Source organism: Miniopterus schreibersii, assembly GCF_964146895.1.
Source record: "Miniopterus schreibersii genome assembly, chromosome: 12".
Taxonomy (NCBI): Eukaryota; Metazoa; Chordata; class Mammalia; order Chiroptera; family Miniopteridae; genus Miniopterus; species Miniopterus schreibersii.
The window spans coordinates 73,728,564-73,748,729 of record NC_138112.1 but is presented as its reverse complement, the minus strand read 5'-3'; the positions used below and the strand labels follow the sequence as shown (position 1 = coordinate 73,748,729).

The 20,166-nt window shown below is 63.8% G+C and overlaps 3 protein-coding genes across 21 annotated transcripts; 1 reads left to right on the top strand and 2 right to left on the bottom strand.

Annotated features, from left to right (window-relative positions):
• Window positions 1–214: 214 nt before the first annotated feature.
• Window positions 215–7,792, bottom strand: SLC25A22 (solute carrier family 25 member 22). Of its 17 annotated transcripts, none has more exons than XM_081154336.1 (12): window positions 7,701–7,775; window positions 5,709–5,885; window positions 5,006–5,077; window positions 4,614–4,763; window positions 4,386–4,511; window positions 4,112–4,167; window positions 3,275–3,365; window positions 2,586–2,704; window positions 2,294–2,468; window positions 2,035–2,189; window positions 1,862–1,937; window positions 215–1,787 (listed from the first exon to the last, which is right to left on the bottom strand). In XM_081154336.1, the coding sequence occupies exons 4-12, from the start codon at window positions 4,631–4,633 to the stop codon at window positions 1,634–1,636; spliced, it is 972 nt and encodes a 323-aa protein (XP_081010462.1). In that variant the 5' UTR covers window positions 4,634–4,763; window positions 5,006–5,077; window positions 5,709–5,885; window positions 7,701–7,775; the 3' UTR covers window positions 215–1,633. The 17 variants fall into 17 exon arrangements, with proteins under 17 accessions (XP_081010462.1, XP_081010463.1, XP_081010464.1 ...); XM_081154337.1 differs by lacking the exon at window positions 7,701–7,775 and adding an exon at window positions 5,324–5,502 and having other exon boundaries at window positions 5,721–5,744; XM_081154338.1 differs by lacking the exon at window positions 5,709–5,885 and having other exon boundaries at window positions 4,994–5,077; window positions 7,701–7,791.
• An 897-nt stretch (window positions 7,793–8,689) lies between these two features.
• PIDD1 (p53-induced death domain protein 1) lies at window positions 8,690–14,432 on the bottom strand. Of its 2 annotated transcripts, none has more exons than XR_013999998.1 (15): window positions 13,429–14,432; window positions 12,610–13,023; window positions 12,045–12,254; window positions 11,906–11,960; window positions 11,533–11,734; window positions 11,329–11,454; window positions 11,058–11,237; window positions 10,832–10,979; window positions 10,585–10,720; window positions 10,348–10,498; window positions 10,146–10,269; window positions 10,002–10,071; window positions 9,763–9,876; window positions 9,463–9,668; window positions 8,690–9,207 (listed from the first exon to the last, which is right to left on the bottom strand). XR_013999998.1 is itself a non-coding variant. In XM_081153673.1 (15 exons), exons 1-15 carry the CDS (start codon window positions 13,730–13,732, stop codon window positions 8,949–8,951), a joined length of 2,748 nt encoding a protein of 915 aa, XP_081009799.1. In that variant the 5' UTR covers window positions 13,733–14,431; the 3' UTR covers window positions 8,690–8,948. The 2 variants fall into 2 exon arrangements, 1 of the variants encoding a protein (XP_081009799.1); XM_081153673.1 differs by having other exon boundaries at window positions 9,953–10,071; window positions 13,429–14,431.
• A 2,264-nt stretch (window positions 14,433–16,696) lies between these two features.
• On the top strand, window positions 16,697–19,312 carry RPLP2 (ribosomal protein lateral stalk subunit P2). Of its 2 annotated transcripts, none has more exons than XM_081155259.1 (5): window positions 16,697–17,084; window positions 17,278–17,401; window positions 18,177–18,225; window positions 18,997–19,095; window positions 19,199–19,312. In XM_081155259.1, exons 2-5 carry the CDS (start codon window positions 17,279–17,281, stop codon window positions 19,273–19,275), a joined length of 348 nt encoding a protein of 115 aa, XP_081011385.1. In that variant the 5' UTR covers window positions 16,697–17,084; window position 17,278; the 3' UTR covers window positions 19,276–19,312. The 2 variants fall into 2 exon arrangements, with proteins under 2 accessions (XP_081011385.1, XP_081011386.1); XM_081155260.1 differs by having other exon boundaries at window positions 16,747–17,084; window positions 19,202–19,312.
• Window positions 19,313–20,166: the final 854 nt, after the last annotated feature.

Below are 20,166 nucleotides of genomic sequence, written 5' to 3'. Positions count from 1 at the left end.
CCAAGGGCGGTTTAGGGTCGGGCAGCGAGGGACTCAGGCTGCCCTTCCGCACCCCGAACCCAGACAGCGTGGGAGTCAGGAGGCGGTTGCCCGCAGGACCCCTCCAGGCCAATGTGCCCATCAGTGGGTGGGCACGGGGACCCGGGTCTGCAGGGGGAGCCAAATATGAGAAGAGGGGCCGACCACCGCATCCCCAAACAGTCTCAGAGAGGCATCTACTTAGAATATTTATTTATCTTCTCACATGACAAGACACAAAATGTCACTTCTTAAAACTCCTCAAAAGAAAAAAATATAAATCTGTAAGCAGCAGCAGCAGCTTCCAAGGTACAGATGTGATGGGTACAACCGTGAACTGGGGGCCAGGCCTCAGCCCCAGGTAGTGTCGCTGGGAAGGGGCCTCCTCAGAGGGGGCCTGGGTTGTAGGGGACACAGCACCAGCACATCAGGACCAATCACCAACACGATCACATGGCAGGGGGGGATAGCAGGAGCCTGCCTCAATTCACAAGGTGGACGGGTCTGGATGGACGGGTCTGGACATCAGGAGGGCAGAGCAGTAGAGGGTGGTCAGGGGCTTTATGCAGAGGCCTAGAGAGCAGGGTGGGCCCTGAAGGGGCAGCTCCTGGCCCTGACCCCTGCAAGCAGAGTAGGTGCCCCCAGGCTCCATACTGGTCATGCTTGCCCTTCCTACTGGCCAAAGTCAGACCTGGGTGCAGGTCACAGAAGAGGGGTCAGCTGCAGGTGCAGCAAGAGAGGCCAAACTGGAGGAATAATTTCTGGACAGGATCAGTGGGGGCGTAGGGTGTACACAGTATGGCGCGCGCGCACACACACACACACACACACACACACACACACACACACACACTGCCTGGCCATGTATGAAGGGCAGCGCCCCCCCCCCCCCCAAGGGGCCAGGCCAGCTGAGGGCACAACCAGTTTCTCACAGCATCCCCATGTGCACACAGACCTTACTTGCTCTGGGCCCCTAGCCTGGGGTGGGACAGAGGGGCACAGGAGGATTGCTGGGTCCCACATTTGGGGGGTGTTCCCTGGGAGTCAGAACTCGGTGTGACCCCCCCGCCTGGGATTCCTGGCTTAATGTGGGGGGGCAGGAGACCCTGATTCTCCTGCAAGGCTGGCCGAGGTGAGAGGAGCAGCAGCTGGGAGGCTGGACCGATGGACGGAGGGCTGGACAGAGCCACTTGTGCTCAGCTAGTTAATAAATAGGTTTGTGCAGGGTCCCCTTTGTGGGCTAGGGGCTGCGCCTCAGGGACAGGCTGGTAGCCTGGAGAGTAGGGCCCATCTTGCCCAGCACACACCTGGGAGCCCCCAGCTGAGAGACCAGCTCTGTCCCTGGGGGTGTTTAGGCCAGGTTGGAGCTGGGGCAGGGCTGGCTCCAGGAATGTAAATATTTCTGTGATTTCTACGTAAATAACGCATTGATCCCAGTGGTTGTGCAGGCAGGACCCCTTAGGGCCCATGTGTGTGGACCCTGCACCCCCTTCCTCTGCCTCCCCCATCCACATGGGGAGGAGCAGGAGACTTTCCCTTGCTCGGTCCTGGGCAGGCCGCCCAGCCCCAGTCCCACTCTAGTCCTGTTTGGTGTGGGCGTGGGGGGGTCCCAGGCTCAGGGCTGGGGTTGCTGCAGCAGCCCCAGCAGGGTCTCCGCGATGCCCAGGAAGTAGACCACCTGAGCGATGCCAAACAGCGGGGCAATGACCAGGGCGCGGCAGTAAGCACCCTTCAGGAAGGCTGAGGGACCCTCGTTCTGCAAGATCTTCCTGTGGAGAGAGGGGGGCTGTCAGAGCTGGTGCTGGCCTCCCACGCACCCCACCTCCTGAGGGGCCTCACCCACCTGGCGCAGTCCAGGAACCCTGAATAGGTGTCTTCATTGACCCCGCGCTGGAGTGACTGGAGCCGGGTCTTCACCACTGCAGGGAGGCGTGCACGTCAGGGAGGTCTGCTCACCTCCATCTCCACCCCCTTAGCCCCCAACCCCCAGCCTGAGGCCCAGGCCCTCATACTGACCATCACAGGGGTTGACAGCCACAGCGGCCGTACTCCCAGCCACACAGCCAGCCAGGAAGGACACGTAGAAGGGAGATTTCTCCCCGGATGCGGACTGGCCCAGTTGGTTCAGGTTGGCAAAGAGGGGAAAGTAGACGATGGAGAATGGGACGTCCCTGCAGGGGAGTGGTGGTGACTGCGAGGTGTGGGGTGGGCAGGCCTCCCTCCTCCCTCCTTCCTCCTCCCTCCTCCCTTCTCCTGCTCTCACAGACCCTCCCACCTGAGCAGTGTGGCCCCTAGGCCCTTGTAGAGGCCGGCAATGCCATGGCTCCGGAGCAGGTCACGGGTAAGCTGGGTGGCTGTGGGCCGGGGGACGGCCGGAGCCTCCACTGAGGGCTGGGCACCCCCCTGTGTTGAGAGCTGGGCCTGGGCAGCCAGTATCTTTTTCTGGGCAGCTGGGGAGAGAGAGGACGGGGGGGCTGGCTCTCCCTCCAAGTGCCAGGTGAGGGCAGGGGACTGGAGTCAGGCTCTTGCCCCCACCCTAGTTCTCCATCCCTCCCCCACACCCTCACCAATGCGTCCTGCATCCTGAAGCTGGATCTTCAGCATCTCCATGGGGGTGGTCACAATGACTTGGCAGGTGCCAGCCCCACAACCTGCCAGCATCTCCTTAAACAAGGTCAACTTCTGCCTGTAGTGAAGGAAATAAGGGCAGGGTAGAGTCAGAGGCCCCTGCCGCCCAGGCAGCTGCCCACTGCGCCTGGGTGTGAAGGCAGATGAGAGCAGTGGAGGCAGATGCCGCCCTGAGGGGGTACAGCACCCCCCCGCCTCAGACACCCCTCCAGACCCTCCAGCAAGGGCATGGAGTCTGACAAACAGATGGCCCCACAGCAGGAACTGGAAAGGGTAGCAGAGCCATTCTCAAGCAAAGACAAATGGAGAAGCTGGGGTTCTCAAGGGCCTCAAGGGGTTACCTCTGGGGACAGAGGAAAGCTGGTCAGTGCCCCCAAATCCCAGCCTACAAGGGGTGGCAGGCCGTGGCCCAGGGCCAAGGAACCCTGGTGGCTGGAGCGCCAGGCTCAGCGTCTGCTTCACTCCTCCCAGTGCAGGGGTGGGGAGGGGGGCCGAGAGGACAGAGGGCAGAGGACAGGACAGCAGAGGAGCAGCAGCAGGAAAGAGAGACCCTGCACGGTCAAGGTAAGGGGCAGCAGGAGGGCAAGCCCTTGTCCTTGGTCTGGAGGCACAGACCCCTCCCCCTCACCCGTCCTTGGAGAACTGATATCGGAAGAAGTCGTTGGCTGCCAGCTTAATGGCCTTCTCGGGGGTGACAAGGGTCAAGTTCACGGCGGCTCCTGTGGGACACGCAGCGTTGGGGAGGCTCTCAGCCAGCACTTGCTTCCCAGCTGGCAGAGCCCTGCCCCAGTCAATCCTTGGCCTCCTCCTCCTGCCCTCTCACCCACATTGGTGCCAGGCGGGACAGGGACCAGGCAGGGATAGGGGCAGTGCCTCCTACTCCAGGCCCTCTGCTCACTCTCCCCCAAACGACCCCCCTATTCCAGCCAGGTGGGCCTCCCCAAGGAACAAGCCCCCAGCGGACAGAAGGTGCTCACGATGGCGGGGGCCCTGGGTGAGTGGGCACAGGTGCACATGGCTGTGTCTAGTCTGCTGGGCAATGGCAAGCCCCTCCTGGCGGTCAGGGCTCAGGGCTGCCCAGCATCTGGGGAAATCCAGGCTTGGGGATTACCTAAGCTGCTTTGCAGGACTGCTCTACCCCCCTCCCAGTTTCCCAGCTCAGACAGGGTCCTGCCTGTCTCAGGAGGCTGCAGCCACTGTGGTAGAGACACAGTGCCCCCCCCAATGACAGTAAGTGGGGGATGGGGGGATACCCAGGAAGGGTGGGGTGCCGAGAACTGCCACTGTCCAGAGATCCCACCCGTCATTCAACTCTCCCAACTCCAGCACCCAGGGCCCGGCTGATGGCCCCCAGTGGAGGTACAGCCAGCCCCCCACAGGACGTGTCCACACTTCCACACCAAGCCAGGCCTGCTGCCCAGCCCCACCTTCCCCCCTGCCAGGCCTGCCCTGTCCAGAGCCTCACCACGGTACATGCCGAAGTAGCCCTCTGAGCGGATGGTCTTGATGAGGCAGTCAGACCTGCAGCCAAGGGACGGGGTGAGCTGGGGGAGAGCCTGGAGCCCGGCGATGGCTCCAGCCCTGCCCCAGGTAGAAGCTCCCCCAGGCCTGTCCTCTCTGCAGTTCCCCCTTTTTGTTAAACAGGGTGGGGGGGCCACGAGAGCGGAGCTCAGGAGCCCGAGCCTCACCCTGCCCCCACACACATGGCTCCAGGCCCGGTGCCCACAGGGTACACTCACATGCTGGTGTACATGCGCTGGCCATTCTGCTGGTTCTGCAGCCTCGTCTTGGCCAGGTCGATGGGGAACACACAGGTGACCCCAATCAGCCCGGCGATGCCGCCATTGATGAGCTTGGCTGGCAGGCTGTGCGGGCAGAGGGAGTGTCAGGACCTATCGGCCTCCTTGGCCACAGGGCAGGGGGCAAGGGTAGGGTAGGGCTAAGAGGAAGGCAGGTGGCATTCGGACCTGATCTGCTTATCGGCCATTTAACTGGAGGGCACCCAGGGAGGAGGAGAGGTGAAGACCAGCCGGGGGAGGTGATGCGGAGGAGGGTGGGTAGGAAGAGTGCGCAGGGTGGGCCGCCGCTTGCTGGGAACTTAAAAACCACCTTCTGTCCTAGAAGGAAGAGGGTGCTGGAATCAGCAGGGGGGGACAGACCACTCAGTCACCGCAGAGGAGAAGCTCCCCCGAGCCCCCCCACGTCTCATGAGGGGCACCAAGCACCTCCCCACCACCCAGGCTGGGACATCAACGTGTCCTGGGGGCACAGGGCTGCGGGAGGTGCTGGGCAGCAGGTTCCCCTCAAGGCCCCCCCAGCGGTGTCCTCCCAGCACCTCCTCGCTCACGCTCACGCTCACGTGCACACAGAGTGCCGTCTTTAAAGGGCCAGGCGCCGGGGTGGGGAGGGGGGAGGCAGGCAGCAGCAGAGGCTGGAAGGAAGGGGACAGTTAGCCAGCGGGGTCAGTCACCTCAACCCAGGACTGGGCTGCAGCTACCCGGCCCCCCACCCTTGAGCAGAGAAAGAGGCTGGAGTCGCCTCACAGGCTCCTACACAAGGGAACCCCAGACATCCCTTCCCCCAGAAGCACGACTCTCACCCACACTCGGCCCTGCCCCCACTCCTCTCCCCCCCTCGCCGGAACTTCAGTCCCAGGCAGACACACACAAGAACCCACCGGCCAGGACCTCTGGAAGCTTCAGGAGTGTGTGGGCAAAGGGGAGGGGCAGCTGGGAGGTGGACTGCTGACCTCCTGAGGCTCCGGATGGTTAGTCCCCACATCCACTCCGCAACGGGGGCAGAAGGGGCCCCTCTCGCTAGGGGCAGGGCTCAGGAGCCAGAGCCAGCCCCAGGGGCCTCCGGGGGGGGGGGGGGGCACAACCAACAAAACTGAGTTGTGCACCCACAGGGCTGCCACCCAGACTCACCCACCTGGCTCACACCCAGGGTCCCTCCAAGGACTGGTGACCTTCACCTTAGCTTTCCCAGGCCAGGCTGTCCCTGCCCACCCTGCAGGGCCTCCACCCCCCCACCCCCCAATCCGGTCCGCTCGGCCCGCTCACCGCTCAGCTCACCGGAGGTGCAGAACTCTCTCCTCTGAGACTACAGCCTCCGGGCTCATAGAGATCTAGCGGCTGAGGGAGGTGCCGGCCACAGGGATTGGACTCGGGGCGGGGAGGGGCAGGAAAGGGGGGCGGGGACTTTCTCTTTCATTTTGGGCACGCTGAGGTTCCCTGCAGCTGTGGGAGAAGGTATGACAGCTTCTGGAAGGCAGGGCCACGCCTCAGTGCTGCCTCAGCCCGCAGGGCGGTGGGTCTGACTTAGGCTCACCAGGCCAGGCCAGGCCAGCCGCCCACAGGGCTGCCAGCCCCCGGACACTGCACCCCAGCTGCCCTGTGGGTTCCTGTCTGCGGCTTGCAGGCTCTGTCTAGACCCTGGTTCCCTGAGGATGACTCTCTGAGCCCAGGTCCTCTGTGGGCCTCTGCTGGGGAGTGCGTGCCGTGGGGTGGAGATGGGTCTGAGCCAACTCGTGTTTGTGGGACCTGTGTGCCCACTGGGAAAGGTGGATTTCAGGGAAACCTGGCACTGGGGCACAGGGAGACACTCCTGTCCACTGGAAAGGCCAGGAAAGGAGTGGCGGGGTCTCAGAGGCCACTGGCGGGCACCCACAGGCCTGCTCACCTGGTAGGTCCAGAGGTCATGAGAACTGGCACTCCCAGAGCCCTCTGCCCTGCCAAGCCACCCCCCACTGCCAGCATACACACCCATGGCCTCAGTGCCTGGGACCTGCTTCTCTGTGCCCCAGCCCTCTGAACTTCAACCTGACCTCTCCCCATCCACCCCACCCTACCCCACCCTCCAGGTGTACACTGGCCACAGCCAGCTCTCTCTGCTGCCCCCAAACCTAGGGGGACAGGGACTGCATCCAGCTCCCAGGTCTAGCCCTGCCCTCTGGTGACTGAGTGAGCCCTGCCTCCTTAGCATCACCAGACCCTACCTACTATCTGAGCTTAGGGGCACCTAGATGATGGGGGTCCTGGAAGTCAGACAGGCTACCTAAGGTGGGGAGAGGTGGCCCCAAGGCCCAGAGGCCCCAAGCCTGAGAAGACAGCCCTGGGGTTCCATGTCACAAGCTGCAGGGTGGAGGGGGAAGAACGGTGAGAGCGGGTGGGCTCTGTCTGGGGAAAACTGGAAAGGGGTCCTCTGGACCCTGAGCCCCCCCTTTTCTGTTCTCTGTGGTTCCCAACCATTGCTTATGCTTACAAGGCAGATGTGGAAGGCCCTGCCCTATACCCCACGTTGCCATAGAAACCGGGCAGCCCCAGCCTCAAGGCCCAGGACCAGCGACCTGGACTATTCGCCTCAGTGTCCACAGCCAGGGACACTGACCAGGGCGGGCAAGCAGACCGTCCTTCTGTTTCCAGACCCCCCAGGTGGAATCTCCCACAAATGAACCCGCTGAACTCCCCCACCCCCAAGAAAAGCGACGGGGGGGGGGATCAGAGCCTGCACCGGCCACTCGTTCCCCTTCCACCTCCCGCAGTCCCTCCTCCCCGAGGAGGCGATCTCAGTCCTGCGGCTGGAGCGGCCCCACGCCGCGGACAGAGGCGGCGCGGGCCGGGGCTCGGGCTCCGCTCGGGGGCGTCTCAGCCACGGGTCCCGCTGGACAGGTCCCTCCCGGGCCCCACACGGCCGCGCTGCACCCCGCCAGGCGATGGCGACTCCAGCCACGCACGTGTCCACACACGTCCGCCGGACGCCCACGTGTGCCCCACCGCCAACCACCACGGCGCGGCCCCTGCGCCCCGGGCTGCGGTCCCAGGCAACCACCCGCGGGGACACGTGTGCGCGGGGAGCGCGCCCGTCGCCGCCCGGGGCCGAGCACGGCCTCCCACACCCGGCGGCAGCAGATCCGAGCATCCGCGGGGCAGAGCCCACCGGGGCCGCCCTGCCTGGGCAGCTGGCACCTCCCCGCGGCAACCCGGGCGCCCCCCGCCCCCGCAGCCGGGCCGCACGCGCGCGGGCTCCGCGCGGGGCGCGCGGGCGGGACTCACCGCGCTCGGCCGCCGCCGCGCTCACCTCCCCGCCGTGCGCCGCGCCCGCCCGCAGAAGTGCGTCCGCTCGGCGCCGCGCGCGCTCCGCCCCCGGCCCTCGCCGCACGCGGGCTCCGGCTCCCCCTCCCGGCCGGCGCGGCCACTGCTCCGGGTGGGCGCCAGCCCGGACCAGCGCTCACCCGGCCCACGCGTCTCCTCACCTGGCGCCCCTGCGTGGGCGGGACCCGGGAATTAGCCCGGTCCGGCCGGCGGGCGGCGGCCAGCGCTGGGACCAGGGTGCCCTGCGGAGGAGCGATCGGGGCACGCGCACACACACACACACACACACACACACGCACGCACACACATACACACACCCGTACACACACCCGTACACACATGCACACACATGCACACACATATACACACACATACACACACACACCCGTACACACATACACACACACACCCGTACACACATACACACACACATGCACACACACACATGCACACACATACACACACCCGTACACACACCCGTACACACATGCACACACATATACACATATACACATACACGCATACACACATACACACACAGTACACACACCCGTACGCACATACATACACACACATACACACACATATACACATACACACACATATACACATACACACACAGTACACACACCCGTACACACATACATACACACACATACACACACACACAGTACACACACCCGTACACACACACATACACACACATACACACACGTACACACACGTACACACACCCGTACACACATACACATACATACACACACCTGTACACACATACACACACATGCACACACGTACACACACACACACATACACACACACGGTGCTGTGTGGGGACTGGGCTGTATCAGCCAACAAGTCGGATGCACGACCCCTCACAGGGGTGACTTTGTATCCCAGGTGCTGCAGCCGTTACTTTGTAGCCGCGCCTCGTCTCCCTCCCAGAAGATCAGGACCAACAGGAGGTGCTGGGCACAGGCAAGGGGGCAGGAGCAAGGGCACGGGAGGGGCTTCTCCCCCTCCCACAGGGGCCAGGCCTCTGATCTCCATCCAACAAACAAACCAAGCTCTGAGAAAGCGGCCAGAACAGTGCACGTTTGTTACACACCAGAGGTCACTGTCCTCATACACAGGGAAGACTGGAAATCGGGGGCCTCTGAGCACTGGCCAAAGCACACATGGGGCCAGCCCAGAGTCCACAGGGTCTGCCTAGGCCTGGGCAGGCTCTGGGGACTGTGATGCGGAAGGCCCAGGGGGGGCAAGGTCCCTGGGGGCCAGGCTTGTGCGACGGATGCCGTCCTGATACTTGTGGCGGCCAAGCTCCAAGATGGCCTGCACCTCTTCGGCCACATCCCGCCGGTCACTCTGCTCCAGGGCCTGTACTAGGAGCCCCACAGCCCCCGGCTGTCCAGCCTGGCGCTCAGCCCAAGAGAATAGCATGTGACGGATCTGCCCGTCCAGGTCATCCCTGGGGACAAAGAGGCTCAGTGACTGATGGGTCCAGCCAGGACCACCCGCCACACCCAGGGGCCAGCTCACCCTCCCAAGGTGGGTTTTCTGCTCCCTGGGCCAGGTGTGGCCACACCATCCCTTTCCTGCCTGTTTGCCCTGCCGCACCTGCCCTGGAGGGAACTTCAGCCAGCCTTAGTGGGGCCCTCCAGGCAGCAGGGGCCCAGGCCTGAGGCTGGCTCAAAGCGGCAGCCAGAGGCCCAAAGGAACGCACCGGAACTCGTGCCGGATGCGCTGCAGCTCCTGGTAGGACAGACCCAGGTGCAGGGCCACAGTTGGCCAGTCAGGGCCCAGGCGCCCGGCCAGATTCAGCAGGTTGCTCTGGGTCAGGAAACCGGTCTCAGCATCACCCAGGTTCAGAGGTGCCAGGGAAAGGCCAGCACCCTGCCCCGGGCGCAGCCCCTCAGGCCTCCGCAGTCTCTGCGGGGAGAAGTGGGTGCGGTGAGCCCCAGTCTCTGCGCCCAGGCTCCACCCCTGCCCCTTCACCCTCCCATCCCCCCACCCCAGGCCACACCGGCAGCTTGATGGGCAGAGTGGCCATCCACAGGGTGTCCTTGCCCTTCCTCTGCCTGGCAGCCTCTGCCTCCTCGGGCACCTCCTCAGGCACGGCTCCCCGATAAAAGGACACCTGGGGCAGGATGAGACAGGGTTCAACGCCCCGGCCTTGGCCCAGGCAGCCTGGGGGCCCTGCCCCGTGGGCCCACCTGGCCCCTCACGGCCTGAGCCTGCCGGTCCAGCGTGGTGGTCACGTACAGCTCCTTCACGTTCTTCAGGCGCGAGTAGAACACGAAGCACACTCTGCCCTGCACGCAGTCCGGGCGGTCTGGGGGTGGGGGGGGCTCAGCAGGGAGTCTGGGGCCAGACCCCAGGGCCCGCCTCTGGGGGCAAGGGGCATACCAGCATCCACGTCGATGCCTCTCTCAAAGGCAGCAAAGAATTTCTCGCCTTCGAACATCTCCACCGTGTCTGAGGGCTCCGGGCCGCGATACCGCTCCAGTAGCCGCCGCAGGGTGGCATCCACCTGGGGGGCGCTCATCGGCTCAGAACCCAACACTCAGCACCTCCCCGCACCCCCGGCTCTCCTGGCCCAGGGCCCCACCTTGTTGTGGGGCAGGCACTGCAGCAGGACCTGCTCGGGGTCCCTGCGCCTCTGCAGCGCTATGAGGTTCACCCGGTGCAGCCGGAGCCGCTCCCAGGCCTTCCGTGCCAGGCCCCCCACGCAGGTCTTGGTGGTGTACCAGAGCCAGTACCTGGGAGGGCTGGGGTGAGGTGGGGCTGTACACACACGGGGGGGGGGGGCTGGGGAGGGGCTGAGGAAGCTGGAGGGCACACTGACCAGGAGAAGTGTGTGACCTGGAAGCGAGCATACACGTGGGTGAGCTCCAGGGCCACCTGAGCCGTGATGTCATCCCAGGCGGCTGCCGGAGGGGCCCGGTGCAGCAGGTGCAGGCGGGAGCGGTCCACGCTCAGGCCTGGGGGAGGGCGGGGGCCGCAGGCTGAGGCCTCCCCACAGGGGCTCCGTTCTGACAGCTGCTCCCACCCTCTGACCAAAAGTCCAGGTATGCCACGTGGCCGCCTCTCACCTGTGATGCCAGGGGGCAGAGGCAACTGCACCGTGACCGGCCGGAGGAAGCCGGAGGGGCCGCTCTGGGAGAGGCACAGCAGGGGACTCACGGCCGCCTCGGGCTCTTCCAGCAGGGCCCAAAGCTCCCTGCCTGCCATGCGCACCACCTGGGCAGACGGGCCGCCTGAGCACTCACCTGTGTGCTGAGGCACCGCCCGCCACCCTGGGCACCGTCCTATCCGTACCTGCATTCGGACTTGACGGGGCTCCTCGGTGGCTCCAGGGGGGAACGTGACCTTGACCCCAGGATGCCCCGAGGACCACAGCAATGTCCCCTCTGGCGGCACCAGGCAGGCGTTGGATGCAGGGCGTGAAACCACAAGGAACCACGAGAAGTGGGGGACCTGGCAGTGAGCCCAGAGCCGCTGGGCATGCGGATGGGGTCAGAGGGAACAAGGTCAGAGGGGTGTTGGGGTCAGGGGCGGACAGGGTCAGGCAGACGGAAACAGCCCTCACCTTGGGGGCTGCTTCTTCCAGGCGGGTCTCCAGGTCGCTCCAGCTGTCGTCACTCAGGGTCCTCACCACCACCTCACGGCAACGGCGGGCCCGTGGGGGCACACAGAGCAGCCACAGGTCCACCTCCTGCCAGGCAAGGGTGGTGTGAGCAGTAAGGCCACACCTGGGCCCTCCTCACCTGCCCCAGCCCCACTCTGGCCATGCCTGCTGGAAGGCCACCCCGTGGGGCTGCAGCTCCAGGACACCGCTGAGCAGGGAGTCATGGGGACCCAGGGGGACGAGGCGCGGCTCCGGCAGCCACAGGCGGTAGCGGATGGTGACAGAGGTAGTAGTGGCCCCGGCGGGGAACTGCAGGCGGACACCACAGGCCAGGGTCACAGAGCAGCCTTGGGGGGTCACGAGGAAGCTGAGCAAGGACAGGGCAGGCATCAGGTCAAAGGAAGAAGGGCCTGACTGTCTAAGCCTGGCACCCTGGGGGACTCTAGGAGACCCGGGAGCATGGGTAAGGCGTCCGGCATGGACAGGGTGGCAAGGTGGGCAGCTGTTCCTCTAGTCCCACCCTCTCCCACCTGCACACCTGTCCAGATCTGAAGTCAGGAACAGTCTGGGCATTTCCAGGACCACAGGTGTCCCTGTGGAAGGGCAGGCAGGCTGTTAGGATGGTGACTGTTCCTGTGTCCTGTCTGCGGCCTGCCCCTCTCCAGCATCAAGCCTACCTGGGGGACTGGGGGAGTCTGGCGGGGCCTCGCCCAAGGGATTCCCCTGCAGGCACACAAAGGGGGCGTCTAGCAGCTCGGGGGGCACTTCCCGGAGCTGGTTGTCCCTCAGGTCCAGCCGGGTGAGGAGCGGGAGGCGGGCCAGGCCGGCGGGCACCGAGGCCAGGAGGTTGCTGTGCAGGACAAGGAGCCGCAAGGAAGGCAGCTCCGCTGTGGGCAGGTGTCCGCTTAGATGAGCAGAGGACCCCTCAGGGCCACCCTGCCCTGGAGCACCAAGCCAGGCTGGGACGCCCCTGCGAGGGCCTCCTGAGAAGCCTTTTCAGTCACTGCCCCGTGGCTGCCATCGGACAGGCTGGGCAAGCGTGAGCAGGGAGCCTCGGAGGCCAGGGAAGTGGAGGCCAACAAGGGCTGCCTCGGAGGACTGCAGGCTCAAAGGCAGGCCAAGCCTCTGTGTGCAGGGTCCCGGCAGAGGACAAGAGGGGTCCGCAAGCGTGGAAGCTGGGCAGTGGCTGAGGGCACTCCCCAGAAGCTCCCGTGAGCCAAGGAGGGCATGGCTGGTACTCACCGAGGGAGGGCGGGAGGCTCTGCAGCCGGTTGGAGGCCAGATTGAGCTCCTCGAGGCTGCTCAGGCCTCTGATCTCAGGGGGCAGGGTGTCCAGGAGATTCTCAGAGAGATCAAGACGCTGCAGGGTGGACAGGGCTCCCAGCGCTGTGGGCAGCGTTTGTAGGTGGTTGTGGGTCACAGAAAGGAAGGTGAGGGCAGAGAGGGCCCCCAGAGCCTCAGGTAGCTCTGAGAGGTGGTTGTGAGAGAGCAGGAGGGCAGCCAGGCCACACATCTGCGGGATGCAGGCTGGCAGTGTCTCCAGGCTGTTGAAGCTGAGATCCAGGTGGACCAAGTGGGCCAGGCCACTCAGGCTGGCGGGCAGCGTGGTGAGAGAGCCCCGGAGACAGGCACCCAGTGCATCCCAGTGTTGCCCACCTGGGAAAGTGAAAGGCAGTTGTGGTCCTCAGTCCTAGGTCCCAGCTCGGGCCTGCCTGCCAGGGAAGATGCTACATGCAGGGAGGCAGACCTCCAGTTCTGCGCCACCGGGAAAAGGGCAGACAAGTGGAGATGCTGGGGAGACACCAGCAGATGGGGGGAGGCAGAGGCTGAGATTGAAGGCTCATCTTAGCTGAGAGCCGTCACCCACGACCTGGCCCAGGAAAAACATGCACAATGGAGTAGGCAGGGAGACCCCACCAGGCAGCTCCAGGGTCCAGAGGAAGAGGGCTGGGTACAGCTGTGCAGAGAATAGTGATGGAGGCTGGGACTGGTGTTCGCCTTTGAGGACCAAGAAGCAGAGGCGGGAGCTAGGGATGGGGGTGGGACAGGGCTGGGACTCACCTTTGAGGACCAGCGAGCGGAGGTTCGGCAGGCTCCTCGGCACCTGAGCCAGGGTGGTCTCCAGCAGCCGAGGGTCTTCGTGGCCACTCAGCTGCAGGAACTGCACCTCCAGCAGCTGAGGGGTCTGCCCGGCACACAGGTGCAGCAGCCGGTGGCAGCCCCCAGGGTACAGGTCCAAGCTTAGCCGATTCCCCGCCAGGAGAAGGGGTGCCCCGGGACCCGCATCCACAGTATCTGCAGCTTCTCCTGCAGCATCTTCTGCAGCGGCCACCTGGGGCTCCAGCTCCTCCTTCACGCCAGCCATCGCCCACCGGCAGGCCTCGGGGGCCAGACATGTCCCAGCTTGCCAAGCAGGCCTGCTCAGGCAGGGCCCAGAGAGGCTGCAGAGTCAGGGTGAGGAGAGGGGAGGAGTGGGGCTGGACCCTCCTTTCAGTCAGAGGAACAGGGATTCTGGCTCTGGGGAGTCCCCAGGCCAGGCCAGCTGGCCCGCAGATCCCAGAGCCTCGGCTGGACGGATCATACATGGAACGGGTCTGGAGAACGGGACCCCGGGGCTGGGAGGGCAGCAAGCAGTGTGGGCCCTGTGTGCAGAGCCTGGGAATCTGCTTGGCGCGGAGGAGGGGGGTGGGAAGTTTCCCATCCTGATTCTGGAAATTTGGACAAGGGACTCTAGAGCTGTCAGGTCATCCTGGCTGTTCCCTCTCATCTCCCAGGATGAGTCCTGGGTCCAGCCCCACCTCCAACCTTGACGCTCAACAGCGTTGACAGGAGATCCCTGACCCTCTTCTACCACGCGGGGGCGGTGTCCCAGGCAATGGGTGCTCGTGCCCAGGTATGCCAGAGAAACGAGAGGCCGGGGGTCGGGGCTCCTGCGCCCCGCTTCCTGGCCGCTGGAGGGCTCTTTCCGCCCCGTCCAGTTCATACCGTCAGCGGCGCAGAGCGGTGCAGGGCGCACTGGGGCTCAGGCAGCCTCAGGCCCGGCCCCGGCGGGGAGGGCGCCTGCCCCCCCCCCGTCCCCGCGGCGCTTACCTGCCCCCCTCCCCGCCGGCTCCGTGCGCTCCGCGCGCCCCGCTCCCGCCGGCGCGTTTCCGGGCGGGCTGGGGCTCCGGGCGCCGCCCCCTCGGGCCCCGCCCCTGGGGTCTGCGGCCGCCTCCGAGTCCCGCCCCGCCCCGCCCGCCCGCGGCGCCCCGCGGCCCCGGAGGCGCGGCCCCGGCCCAGCTGCCTCCGGCTTCCTTAGTGCGCGTCGGGATGCGCCGTCCAGCTTCCCCCACAGGGCAGCCGGCGTTGCGCGCCGCGAAACCCGCCCTTCCAGAGGGCTCGGCCCCAGGCTCGCTCTGCTCCGGGCTGTGCGGTCCAGTCCCACGGGTAAAGGCGCTGGTGCAGTCTCTGGCGGCCGGGGGCTTCGGGGACTGACCACATCTCTGCCTGACACCCACCCCTTGCTAGACGCCAGCTCAGAGTGTGTCTGTCCTTCCCCAGCCAGCCCAACCGTGTGCTCTCGGCCCTGCAGGGCGCGGGCTCCAGCTCCAGCGATCCTACTTCACGGGGACCGACCGCTCTGGACCAGGAGCCCCGGCAGCAGGCTTCCCCGCGCGCCGCCTCCCTCGGCCCCTCTCTGCATCTCACACGGGAGGAAAGTGACTCCAAGAGCTGTTTGCCCAAGGCCACCAGGCCAGGACCCTCGAACCAGAAAGCCTCCCCACCTGTGCTCATTCACCCCCACTTCTTTCACCCGAGAGTGGGTGCTCTGTGGCAGGGCAGATGAACACATCAGCTGTGCCTGGCCTGCCTCAAGTCACATTATGTGCACCCTCTTTCCTCCACCTCCCGAGCTACCAACATCCCTCCCACCAGGGTGAGCAGTTCCTGCCAGATCTACAGTGTTTCCCCCCAGCTGCCAGAAAAACCTTTTTAAAAACCAATCACACCAATATTCAGCCTTAAAAGAAGCGTGGGTAAACCTTGAGGACATTACGCTGAAATAAGACAAGCACAGAGAGACGAATGTCATTCCACTCGCATGAGGTCCCTAGAGGAGTCGGGCTCCAACAGCTGGGGGTCGAGGAAACGGAGAGTTATTGTTTAATAGGGTTCAGTTTGCGAAGATGAAAATGTTCGGGAGATGATGGTGGCGACGATTTCACAACAACGTGAATGTGCTAAATACCACTGAATTGTGTAATTAAAATGGTAAACTTCATGTATTATTTTCCACTTCAAAGAATCAATCCCGCCCTGGCCAGTTTTGCTCAGTGGTTCGAGTGTCAGCCGCGGACTGAAGGGTTCCGGGTTCAACTCTGGCCACGGGCACACAGGTCGGCTGCAGGCTCCATCCCTGGCCCTGGCAGGGGTGTGTGTGCGAGGCTACCCATCTATGTGTTTCTCACATCGATGTTTCTCTCTCTTTCACCCCCTCCTCCTCTCTCTGAAAAGCAATGGAAACAACGTCCTCCGGTGAAGATTAAAAAAAAGAAAAACCAGTCCCATCATGCCACTTTCTGTTGATGGTAACGAAGTGCCACCCTTGCCAGGATGGTTTCCCCGCTTTGCGCCAGCTGTGTGACTTTGAGCAAGAAAACCCTTCTGTGCCCGACCTCGTCTATGAAATGGGACAACGACAGCGGGGCCGCCTGGGGCGACGGTGTGGTGAGCGTGCACACACCGGCGCCTGGCGCGCTGGGCCCGTCCTCATGGGCTGGCTGCAGCCCCGCGTCCACCTCCGCGCCCCACTGCCTGGGGCTCGGCGCGGACGCGAGCGAGGCCGGCTCCTCCCCGGCTCCCAGCCCAACGTCACGGCCTCCGCCCGCAGGGTCTGGGTCGGCCGGGGCTCCTCGGTCATGCACTTGGCGCAGGCGCGGGTGGCGGCCGTCCCAGGACCCGGCCCGCCGCGGGCAGTGAACGAGCGGCACGTGCTCACGGCCGCGTGCGCACCGGCCCGTGTTGAGCGCGCACAGTCAGGGCACAGGAGCAGCCGCCGCCGCGCCCGGGCAGCTCGATGCCGCGGCGTGCGTGCGACGAGCGGCTCGTCCACCTCACTGGGTCCGGCTGGGCAAGGGCGCCACGGGCACCCCCGGGACGTAAGGCCTCGGACCCTGCGGCCGGGATCCAGCGGGAGCCGGAAGCGCAGCGGCCCAACCTGCGCAGCCTCCGTGGGACCCACGTGGGGAACCGGCAGGAAGCTGCTGACCCGCACTTCCGGTAGTAGCGGTGCATCATGGGGCTTGTAGTTTGCCGGCCGCGGTCGCCGCTTTCGCGGAGGGATGCGTCCGGGGCGTGGCGGCCGCGCTGCATGTTGGGAGTGTGTAGGCCCCGCGTGGCACTCAGGGAGCCTAGAAGGGAGAAACTCTCCAATCGGACTCGCGCCCGCGCCGCGTTCCACGGATCTCGGGGAACATGCGCCCCACGCTGCCTAAGGCGGCGGCCCCGGAACTGCCCTTCGCCTTCGCTGGGGCGGCTGCGTGACGGCGCGTTGGCTCCTCCGGCGTCCTCATTGACCGAGCGCCTCGTGACGTCACTCGGAGGCGCCCGCACGTCCCGACGCCTCGGTCGCGGAGGCTGCCGGGTAGCGGCTTACCCTCGCCCCGTGCGCCTGCGCCTTCCTCTCCCTCCCTGACGTCGCCGAGGTCGCACGCGCGAGGCCTGTCCGCCGCCGCCGAGTGAGTGTGGCGGCCGCGCCGGGCCGCTGGCGGGCGGGGGGCGGCCGGGGCAGCTGCGGGGTGGGCGGGACGCGGGGCGAGGCGCGGGGCGGCCTCGGTGGGGGCCCCGGGCCGGTCCACGCGCCGCAGCGCTCGGGCCGGGCAGGGGCGGGAGGCCTCCGGCTGACGCCACGGTTCCCTCCTCGCTGCTCAGGATGCGCTACGTCGCCTCCTACCTGCTGGCCGCCCTCGGGGGCAATGCCTCCCCCAGCGCCAAGGACATCAAGAAGATCCTGGACAGCGTGGGCATCGAGGCGGACGACGACCGGCTCAACAAGGTAGCCGGCCCGGCCCACGCGATGCTCTGCACAGAGGGGCCCCTCTCCTACCCGACCCGCGTTTTCTTCGGGAGAGTGTGGTTTGGGGGGGAGTCCTTTCCCTTTTGGGGGGCTTCTGATACAGCCCAAGGAAGCAAAAGCCGGGGTGAAGCAAAGCCCGGACCAGCATGGTTTAGAAAAAGCAAAATGCGAGCCTCGTGTAACTTAAAATTCTTTAGTGACGTCCTTATTATAAGAAATGAAATGGGGAAAGTGGTTTTTTTGGTTGTCGTTGTCTTTAAAATCTTTATTGGTCTCACAAAGGGAGAGGCAAAGATACAAACCTCTATGATGAGAGTCGCTGATAGCCGCCTCCTGCACGCCCCCTACTGGGGATGGAGCCCACAACCTGGGCATGTGCCCCGACGGGAATCCAGCCGGGATCTCCTGGATCATGGGGCGATGCTCAACCACTGAGCCAAGCCAGCTGGGCAAGGGGAAAGTGTTTTAAAGCTATTTTTTCACCCAAATTACTCACCGTGTTATTTTGAGCCGTGTTGGGTATATACACTTAGATCTTTTGCATCTCTGTGTCAGCAGTAATTTTTAGGAATGTTTAAGTGCCCATTTGTAGCGAGTCTCAGTTCAGATATCCCACGTGTGGGCAATAAGTAGTGTGCTGGACCTCAGGGCCTGGGTGTTTCCTCCTGTCCTGCTCCCAAGGCCTAGCCCTGCCCTGGCTGCAGAAGGTTCAGGTAGGGTCTCTGGTAACTGCTCGTTTTGGTTTCTACTCTAGGTCATCAGTGAGCTGAACGGAAAGAACATCGAAGATGTCATCGCCCAGGGTGAGACTGCAGGGGTCTTTCATTTCCGCGGTCCATCCTAATCCCTGTTGGTCAGCCTGTGGCCTGCCAGGGTTCGCTTGTGGACCAGAGCACCCTAGAAGCCTTGCCCGATGGAGTGAGCAGAGCTTCAATGAGCTCAAACCAGGAGCACTTCTAGACACTCTGAGGGACAGGCGCTAGGGGGCGCCCATGCTCTCCCTGGGCCTGGCTGCCCTGTCCAGTGTTTGGGAAACTGGGCCTTTGTAAACAAGTTTCTCCACATGCTGTCTGTAATGGGGTTGTTGTCAGTGGTGACCACAGGCCCCCCACTCCCTTTTGCCTGGTGGATTGTTTTCCTGTGACATCAGGCTGGGGATGATGGGACTTGTTTGGAAGTTGAGCTGTTGGGGCAACTGTTCCTGTACCTGGACATGTGACTTGCCAGGGACAGAGCCAGCTCAGCAAAAAGCCTCATCTGAGTGCACTGCTGGGAACAAGTATCTGGACACTGGGGCAGCAGACTAGGTCCCTGCCTGGTTATAAACATGTTTGTCCAACTTGACGCCAGGCCTACCTTCTTGTGGACTAATTCCTGGAAGCCAAGTTCCCAGATAGGAAGTTTGGGGGGAGGGGTGTGGCAGATCTCCTTGCCTGGGAGAGCAGGGGAGCCAGTTTCACTGGCACTTGGTGACAGGCCCCAGTACATTCACTGGGCAGGCTGTCTCCACTCCTCTGAAGTAGCCTTTAGGCTGAGCGGCTGTCTTGGTCTAACCTCCCTTTCCTGGCTTCTAGGTATTGGCAAGCTGGCCAGCGTTCCCGCTGGCGGGGCTGTGGCCGTCTCCGCCGCCCCAGGATCTGCAGCTCCTGCTGCTGGTTCTGCCCCAGTTGCAGGTAAGTGGAGGCTTGGGCGGCTGTCATGGGTGCATGGGCTATAGGGAGCCTGGCCTGCCCTGGTTGCCTCCCTAACCATGCCCCCCCCCCCCCCCCCCAACAGCAGAGGAGAAGAAAGACGAGAAGAAGGAGGAGTCTGAGGAGTCCGATGACGACATGGGATTTGGCTTGTTTGATTAGAGCCCCGTCACTCTGCAAATAAAGTCCTTTTTATGTATCTCTTGAGGGGCCTGTGTTTGTTAGAGCTTGGCCTCTGCACTCTCGCCTCAGTGGAGCATGGCTGTGGGGCTCCCAGGGAGGAGAAGCTGCTGCCCCAAGAGCTGGTGTGGAGGGTGCCGACAAGGACTGGGTCCGGTGTAAAAGAGCACCTGCAGCAGGGGGCTCTTCCTGTGGGCCTTGGGTGTTTCCAAGTCCTGGGCAGGCCCAGGAAGGGACGCAACCCTCCTTGAGTATGTTCCTGGCTCCTAAGGGTTTCACAGGGAGTGATGCCTTCAGGGACACCCTGGAAACCTTCAAAAGTAATGGCAGGGCAGCCCTGGCCGGTAGTTCAGTTAGAACAACATTCTGATACCCCAAGATTCCTGACTTGATCCCTGGCTAGGGCACATAAAAGAGTCAACCAGTGAATGTTGGTTGGGGGGGCTTCCCTCCCCTTCTTCTCTAAAATCAATTTTTAAAAAGCAACAGTGGGTGGTCTCCATTGCTCTGTGAGGTGGGCAGAGGCCAACAGTTCCCCCAAGATTGGCAGTGTTCTTGTTACACAAAGGAGACCTGGGTGTGTGGTCCCTGGGTTTCCCTGTAGGGACAGGGTCCAGTTTTTGTTCTAAGTCAGTGCCCCTGCTCCACATTCACCCTTGAGCAATTTGGGCAGTTTCTCAGCCTCAGTTTCCCCTGTCTGATGAGCCATCACCTGCTTTGCTGGGCAGATGTGGAAGTGCTTGTGAGTATACACTCTCTGAGTCCTGGGGTGGGCCCACTACCCACGGAGGGCCTGTCCTGGGCCTTCAGCCTCTGCCCACCAATACCAGGTCCTTCGGTAAACACTCTGCTTCCCCCTCAAGAGGCGATGGG

Bases quoted from the DNA above. Each gene is read 5' to 3' on its own strand.
- SLC25A22 (XM_081154345.1), bottom strand. From the start codon at position 4,633: ATGGCCGATAAGCAGATCAG. The intron at 2,469-2,585 runs GTGAGGGTGTGG...CTCTCTCCCCAG, and splicing joins TCAGGATGCAGGACGCATTG to CTGCCCAGAAAAAGATACTG. The intron at 1,788-1,861 runs GTGGGTGAGGCC...CTCTCTCCACAG, and splicing joins GGGTTCCTGGACTGCGCCAG to GAAGATCTTGCAGAACGAGG.
- PIDD1 (XM_081153673.1), bottom strand. From the start codon at position 13,732: ATGGCTGGCGTGAAGGAGGAGCTGGAGCCCCAGGTGGCCGCTGCAGAA. The intron at 13,024-13,428 runs GTGAGTCCCAGC...TCACTTTCCCAG, and splicing joins CCGCTCGCTGGTCCTCAAAG to GTGGGCAACACTGGGATGCA. The intron at 10,270-10,347 runs GTGGGGCCCTGG...AGCGCCCCCCAG, and splicing joins AGTGCCTGCCCCACAACAAG to GTGGATGCCACCCTGCGGCG.
- RPLP2 (XM_081155259.1), top strand. From the start codon at position 17,279: ATGCGCTACGTCGCCTCCTACCTGCTGGCCGCCCTCGGGGGCAATGCC. The intron at 17,402-18,176 runs GTAGCCGGCCCG...TTTCTACTCTAG, and splicing joins ACGACGACCGGCTCAACAAG to GTCATCAGTGAGCTGAACGG. The intron at 18,226-18,996 runs GTGAGACTGCAG...CCTGGCTTCTAG, and splicing joins CGAAGATGTCATCGCCCAGG to GTATTGGCAAGCTGGCCAGC.